The sequence below is a fragment of the Tympanuchus pallidicinctus genome, unplaced genomic scaffold (assembly GCF_026119805.1).
Source record: "Tympanuchus pallidicinctus isolate F22 unplaced genomic scaffold, pur_lepc_1.0 scaffold8, whole genome shotgun sequence".
In the NCBI taxonomy this organism is placed as follows: domain Eukaryota; kingdom Metazoa; phylum Chordata; class Aves; order Galliformes; family Phasianidae; genus Tympanuchus; species Tympanuchus pallidicinctus.
In genome coordinates, this window is record NW_026294802.1 from 30,368,312 (window position 1) to 30,376,192 (window position 7,881).

A 7,881-nucleotide genomic window follows, 5' to 3' on the forward strand; every position below is an offset into this window, starting at 1 on the left:
GAGGATTCCAGATTGTGTACTGCACTAAGTATTATTTTTTGCCATCTTCTGAATTTGATATTCTGCAAATGTACAGATCATTGGAACTTTTGAGTTGGGATATGATCAAACCAGAGGGTAAATCAATCCTCTCACTTTTTAGAGAAAAACAACAGCAGATAATTTCCTTTTTAGCAGTAGAAAAGGAAAGAACTTCTTCATCTCAGGAGTCAGTAAACTGAAATTAATCCCAAAGTGGCCTTCTAAGGGATGCCAACTCTGCACAGTCACGATTTGCTAAGCCTGGCAAATATTCCAGTCAGATTCCTTACAATCTAGAACTGATATTACAGCTTTGTTTTTACAGTGGAGAATATCAGCATTAGAAGATGGCAGTCAGCTTTTTACAAATTATTACAGATTAGCCAAACAAGGGCTTCTGCAGACTCACACCAGCACAGATCAACCTGAAGAACTGGCCGGAGACAACAAAGTGGGACAGTCTGTCCCCACAGTGCTTATCAACACCGCCGTTACCAGATGATCAAAGATGTCAACATTCATTGCCTACCTCAATTCTGCAAAAGATCTGTACTATGTATGCACATCCCATCAACAACACAAATACACGGTACGTCTGGTAACTTAGTTGATAGTTCTCTAGAATAAGAAACATAGCATGATAAACAGTGGCACAGCACAGCACTGAGCCAGAATATTCACAGAATCATAACATTCATTTGCAGCTCAGTTACACTGCTTCCTCTTGCACTGCTTCCCTCAGTTTCAGCACCCTGGCTGTGCAGTTCACCAAATACCAGTTCCCAGATCCTATTCTCATCAAAATGAAGTAATCATGTAATTCACTACCTAAAAAGTCCCCAGGATTATTCAGGTTCTGATTATTTGTCACCCTTAAACACAGAGTTAGCACCTTTTTTGTGTTGATAGTTTAAGTAGTTGCATTCAGTACTAAGATAGCAAGCTCCCAATAGTATTTAAAAATCAAAATCGCTGGCCTTGTAACAGTGAACACCCTGTTCAGTATTCCACACTGCTGGTACTGTGTATGAAATCACTCACCCTTCTATCTCACAGACTCACTAACAGTTATCTAGAATACATAATCTAATGTTCATTATCAAATACTAAATATGACATACAACTACTTACAAAAACATTTTGCCATGACCTGGTGCATACTAATATAGACACTGTTCACAAGTCATCCTTCTCAGACCAGGCTCCTGTTGCACTGGATTCTGTTGCTCTCAGATTTGACAAAATCTTGGCTGGCTAAAGATGAATGAAATGTGATAATCAAGTGCCATTTAATTTCACAGCAGCATATTCACCATTATTAGATCCTTCTAAGGATTCTCACAGCTACCAACCTCAACAAGCCAAGCTCCAGCATCCTGAAATACAGGTTCTCTCCTGTCCCATTACTTCACTTTCTACAAACAGGACATAGATCAGATTATGAAATCTTTACTAATCTTTACTTCAGCCCACTTCCATACCTTGAGTCATAAGTAGCATAGAGCATCTTTGCTCTATAGCACACAGGTAACAGTTTGTTGACAATCACAACATTTAAAAATCAATAAAAATATTCAATTTATTTTCTGCAGCAAATATGTAATGCTCCAGTAGGGAAACTGACCGTAAAGAAAATTCAGCCTACACTTAGCAACAAGGACATGATTCAGCAGAGGGCTGTTAGAGTTAAGGCAGTATGGTTGGGTTGCAGTTGGACTTGATGATCTTTAAGGTCTTTTCCAACCTGAGCGATTCTATGATTCTTTGATTCTACGAATTTAACAAACACCTGGAAACAATCATCACATCTTTAGGATCATTATCCTGTTTCTTTCCCATTTCTCTTTCCCCACCAAAAAGCTTCCCATGGGGAAAGGATGAAGTAGAATTAAACTAAAAACAATTCATTAGGAAAAACAAGAAGCAAGCACAGCATTTCTTAAAGTATCAAATTCATTAACATCCATGAAGGATTGAGACTGGTAATGTAAGTACACAAACATTGATGAGGTGCAGAGATAGACTAATTTGAGGATGACTCACGTGAAATGAGACTGCAAGAAGTAAATCTTATTTTAAGTGTATCAAAGGAGGAATGTATTTTTGATAGACGAATTAAATAGCTATTGCTATAAAAAAGGAAATCCATCTGGCTTCAAACATCGGAGCTACTGAGTTAAATTTAAAATTAGTCAGATTGCAACAGGAAATCTAAAGAAGAGTTGGAGATGAACACAGAAAGCACACAGCCTATCTTTTAATTGCAAATGGAAATTGCAATACTAATACTTTTGATTTTTAATACAGAACACTCTCCTCTTTAATATACATTTTAGATACTAAAGTGAGGAACAACTCACAACTAACCAACTCACACTAGCACAGTCTCAGACAAGGTTTTGTCAGTATCCTCTAAGTGAGATTCCTACCCTGTAAGAAGAGCTCATTGTAGAGTGACCATAACACACCGTCAGCAAAGAGTTCATAGCCTGGCCATCTCCCAGAGAATGCAGAGGGTACATCTCTGAGGCCAGGTAACAACAGTTTGCACTACTTTCCATTGAGACTTTTTATTGAGGTAAGATGCACTCAAAGAGACCAGAGCATTGCTACTAAGTACGTACATAAAACCCCGAATTTATAGACTCCAAAACACTCAGCTCTCATTATCAGGAGCTTCTCAATAACCTCTACAGCCACATCAGAACTAACTATCAGTTCTAATTAAGATATAATTTGTCACTATTTTTCCAACTGCTTCTCATATGAAACCTAAAACTTTCCTTGTAATGTACATTTATTTGCCTCTTGTGAAGCTCTTACATTCATGTTTAAGGAAATGATACAAAAGCTTCCAACCTGCAAAACCCAAAGAGATGCACCTCAATCTCTGCGTGAAATAAAATATGCTGTCTCCCCCTGCTGGCTCTGCATTAAATCAAACCACTCGGAGGGAAGGGAAAAACAGAAAGCAAATATTTAGTGCCATCCTAGAGAATTCTATATTGGAGCCAATATTGAACAGCAGAATAATAACAATCTTCAAGCTCAGTTTCTAAGTACAACAACAGAGTACACTGTGAGACACAGTTAAAGTTATTATAGGTATCATAGCACTAAACAAACTCTTAGTGAAAGGTTCTTTTGAAAATATCTCTTCATCAAAAATACAAGAGAATATTAATGCACGTTGTGTTAATATAACTTCAGTTTTGTATTGAACCAGATTTAAGCATCTGGATGTTGTCCTAAGGTTAATTTGACTGATGTTCTACCTCTACACAGAGATTTCACTATGTCAAGACAAAAAATATACGTGACAGCAGTGTTAACAAACAACAAAACTCTACGTAAATCAATCAAAGCATCACTGTATTATTACAAACACTGCAATGTCAGAATTAATGACACCACAGGTCAAAGATTCTTTTTTTCTTGGTCACTAAAAATATTATTTAGAGAAAAAAAAATATTTAGCAACTTCTCCTTAGTTATTTGAGAAAAATTTAAAGGGTTTAGGCCAGCAGAAATACATTTTGCGGTAGGACGGAGTGAACTTTTTTTTTTTAATGTTTTTTTTTTTTAATGTGAATTGTTTTTTTCAAAGCTGACAGGGGAAAAGTAGATCTTTTCTCTCTTAGCTTAACAGTTTTGTTGAGATTTTAGTACTTTACATACTCAGCAACTGCACTTGTCACACCTGCCTAAGCTATTACCTTCTCCTGTGCTCTCACTTCTGCCACCCTCTGAGAAAATGGAAATGGGGAAGTGCTACGAAAAGAAAAGAGGAATTATCTTTCAAATGGATCAGCTCTCCAGTCTGGTTCACCACATACCACACAGTGGTTCCTGCCTATTACAATGCAGGAAGACAGTACAGAGGGAAGAATAAAAGTTTGGGAGGAAGAAAACCAGTTGTGCCTGCAGTTGGACAGCTGCTGATCACCTAACAACTCAAAGGCACAACTACTGGAAACTTGTACACCTATTCCAAAACAAATGTAGCCATAGCAAGTCATTCAAAAAAACTCCAGTGGCTGTAGATCAGATCTTTACATAAGAAATAACTAAGTTTTGGCTGTCTTGGGATACACAAGTCTGGATTTTCTGAGCCACAAGCGAAAGTTAACAAAAAGTTAAACAAAAATCTGCATGCCCATGGACTGATATTAGACAATAAACTGTTACCTTAATGTTTCAGCTGCTATCTCAAGTATTGCTGGCAAATTAATGGAAAGGGGCATTATGTTTAAAACACAAGTACAAAAGTCTCTGAAAATTGTAAGAACACATTCATATTTAGGATGAAATCCCACATCCCTCTGACTCAAAAAGTTTCTAACCATACAAATGAGGATGTTCACACCTTCAGAATTTACAGTCAGCCCTCTAAATACTTAAATGCATGCAAAATGAAAATACTCTTATTTAAAAGCAGGCTATAACGTATGCTTAATGTTGAGAACACAATTATCAAGCTGATGTTGATGAAGAAAAATAACAGGTGAGAAGTAGAAATACACCTGAAGTAGTACATGTCAGCCAAGATCTTTCATGCTATGCTTTAAGTCAACCAGAGGAACGTTTATAAATGCTTAAAAATGAATAGACCTATAACTAAATTACGTTAGCACATGCTACTACAATAAGATTCTTTTAATAATATTTTACATGCACCTCAAAGCTCCTACCAGGCATTTCTGTGAAGTGACCATGCTTTATTTACTGTACCTGAACATTTCTGTACCTGTCACGCTGCATGTTAATAAAAAAATAAGACAGGAAACAGGTTATTTTCACATGTCAACTCTGAAGGCATATTTTCTATCTATTTTGACACATAACATTACATTTTTTCATTTTAGCAGCACTCATAAAAGCATTTCAGCATGCCTTTAGATGACAATTTTGCCAAGCCTCAAAAAAGGTTTCACTGTGTTGGAAGGAAAGGCTAAGCAATTAAAGATCAGCATTTCTCCCCTTTCCCACCTGTTCCCTCTGACACCTCCAAACACACACGTGCTGATAAAGATGTCTGGGGACAGTAAGTTTGTTTATACTAATGCTCCTCATCTTGAATCAACTCAATAGAAAGAAGTAGCACACACTACTAACAAAATGCTGAGAAGACAGTTGCATTTGCCATGTGTAGCTACACAAAGCTGTAACTACAACAGCCTATCCAGTCAACAGCTTAAATCAAACTGTGCTTTGCCAGGTGCCACAGACACCACTGGAAGCCAGCCGTGTAAGAAACAGCACAGTCTGGCTTCATGATTTTAAATCAAAGGCAAGGGCTTAATTGAAATACTGCCCACGTTAATGAAATACACTACTTACACTAATACACACACAAACAGAACAGCACTTACGTCGTTTCTGGGAAACTGCCTGTAAACAAGCAGTGACAATGTCGCAGTTCTTCTGGACTTTATGCACAAGCCTGTCTTTCAGCTTCAGAAGATGAAGTAACTTCGCGGATTGAACAGAAATTCGGTAATTCAGTTCCCGTTTTATAGCTGTCAATTCATCCACATCTGCCAATAAGCAGAGAAAATAACCTCAATCCAGGCCAAAACATACATAAGAAGCCTATTGTAGTTGACATGCAAAGTTACTTGCCCCCAAGGCATTTACAAATGCAAATTTCCCATATACTGGAAGATCTATTGAAGGGGACCATCCCCGATTACAAACATTTTCAAGATCTGAGCCACAGTCTCCAACGTTCATTCAAACTGAAGTACCTCAATTAGTTGTGCAGTGTATTAAACTTAGCAACCATATTGTGATAAATCAGAACCTTCATGACAGATGCAGCAGAATACATCTCAATTAGCACAATCAGGGGGTACGTTTTATATATAGAACACTGCCTGGGAAAACATGCAAAAGGAATAAGTAAGTAGCAATGGACAAAGGAAAATGTTCAAGAACACTGCCTGCAAAGCTAGGGATGCAACTCCAGGACGAGCTCTAAGTGGAAAACTATTTCCACTAAAAGGCAAATGATGTTGCTTCAGTCAGGGCCTTCACTATTTCCACTGGTTTCAGTGGCACCAGAGCTCCCAGCTCACCAAAATGACTCAGCTTACTTCTAGTGCTCCTGCTGACACTTGTGCAGTGAGCTTTAGAGATGTGGGAGAGAGTTTTGGGATTCTCTCCTCTGCGCATCCCACCAGTGAAAGTCTGGGTTTTGCCTACCACATGCTGACCTCTTCAGCTCTTTGCTACAGAACAGCCTGGTGAAATTTGCTATTGCTGTCCTGACAGCTTTCTTCCTGAGACTGTTCTCAAACCCTATTGCTTTCAGGCCAACCACACCTCTCAAAGCTGAAAGAAAAATCAATCAAAAAAAATCCATAGTGCAGTAATCTGATCCAGCGAGCAAAAATTTGATGCCTTCAGGAAAAGCTACCATTAGTGAGATGGTGATTGGCTCATACAGCAAAACCTTCCTCAAAACTCTACAGAGCTTACAAAAAGGACAAAGTAGGCTGAAATGCTAACCAGTTGTGGGATGGGAGAGAACCAGGTATGGCAGCAAGGGCAGATGCTGGCAAAAACAACTCCATATTCTGCAGCAGGCAGCGCATCCAGATGGGTCCCTGCTGCTCAATCAGTACTTCCCATCTCTGGGATTGGGCAAAGTGATTTCATGCCACATCGTACCAGGGAATAAAATTAAACTGTATTCCTACTGACATGGACAGTCACCACAAAAGCAGTGAGGTGAATTTTAGCCTTTCTTGTTCACTCCAGTTAGCTGTTCCTGTAAAAACCATTAATTACCGTTGCAGCAAAAGTCCTAAGTTCTAGTTCCAGGACATACATTCCCCATGGGACATACAGAACACGAGCCCATATCCTGTAACATCGGGTTGAATACCATCATCTCATTAGGAAGCCAAATAAGGAAGCAAAAGGCTGTTTGCACAGCCTGAGAAACTGGCATGTCTATTCACCTCCTGCTTTCTGTCCTTGACAGAAACAAGGATATCCTGACATCAAGAGACAAGAGATCTTCTATGGTCCTCTTCACCAGGCTGGCTTGCGGCTGCAAGTCCCACCCTTCAGGAAGCATTCACTGTCACAGCTGCACGGGCATCGTGAGCCCCTTGACAGCTTCATTTTGGTTCGTTTTTATTTTGAATGCATTTTGCTTTCCTTGGAGACAAGTTTACCTGCACAGTAAGCTGAAAACCGCAAAGCTGATGAGAATGACAAGAGCCTGAAAACACGGCCAGCTTTCACGGAGGAAGGAGGGAAAGAACAACAACGGATGACACCCGTTCCACCTGCCGCAGGTGAGCCCGCCCCGTCCCTCAGGCCCGGATGCAGCGAGCCCCGTGCCGAGCGCTGCACCGAGTGGAGGGGAGCGGCCCGTACCTTTCAGCCGCAGGTACTCGGCGCGGCTCGGCCGCTGCTGCCGCAGCTCCCGCAGGACGCGGGGAGGGGCGGCCACCTCGGCGGCGCTGTAGAGCTCGGTGAGCAGCCCGCTGACGAGCGACGAGGTGCGGCTGGAGCGGCCGCTGCCTGGCACCTCCTCGTCCTCCTCGTCTTCCTCTTCGGCGAGGCTGTCCGCGCTGCTGCCCGCCCGGCCGCCCGCGCCTCGCTCTCCCGCCTCCATCTTCCGCGGCCGCTCGGCGGCGCCGAGTTCCGGGCTCGGCTCGTTCCACGGCCGGCCGGAGGTGGCGGGGGGAGTCCGGGCTCCGGGGCGTTCCCCGCGGGCAGGAGCGACGCGAGGCCCTCCCCGCGCACCTCGCGGCGTGGTAGAGCCCGCGGCCGGGGCCGCACCTGCGGGCATCACCTACCGCCGGGGGAAGGCGCGGGGAGGGCGGGGGGGGGTGAGGAGCTGGG

The 7,881-nt window shown here is 41.8% G+C and overlaps 1 protein-coding gene across 3 annotated transcripts in view; it reads right to left on the reverse strand.

The window, feature by feature from the left end:
• Positions 1-7,679, reverse strand: part of TBC1D30 (TBC1 domain family member 30) — a 49,522-nt gene extending 41,843 nt beyond the window's left edge. The window contains exons 1-2 of one of the 3 annotated variants that reach the window (XM_052669463.1): positions 7,411-7,679; positions 5,394-5,558 (exon numbers count right to left, since the gene is read on the reverse strand). In XM_052669463.1, coding sequence (XP_052525423.1) covers positions 5,394-5,558; positions 7,411-7,651 — 406 coding nt within the window. In that variant the 5' untranslated portion in view covers positions 7,652-7,679. The remainder of the gene's footprint in view (positions 1-5,393; positions 5,559-7,410) is intronic. The other 2 variants (XM_052669464.1, XM_052669465.1) reach the window with 2 other exon arrangements.
• Positions 7,680-7,881: the final 202 nt, after the last annotated feature.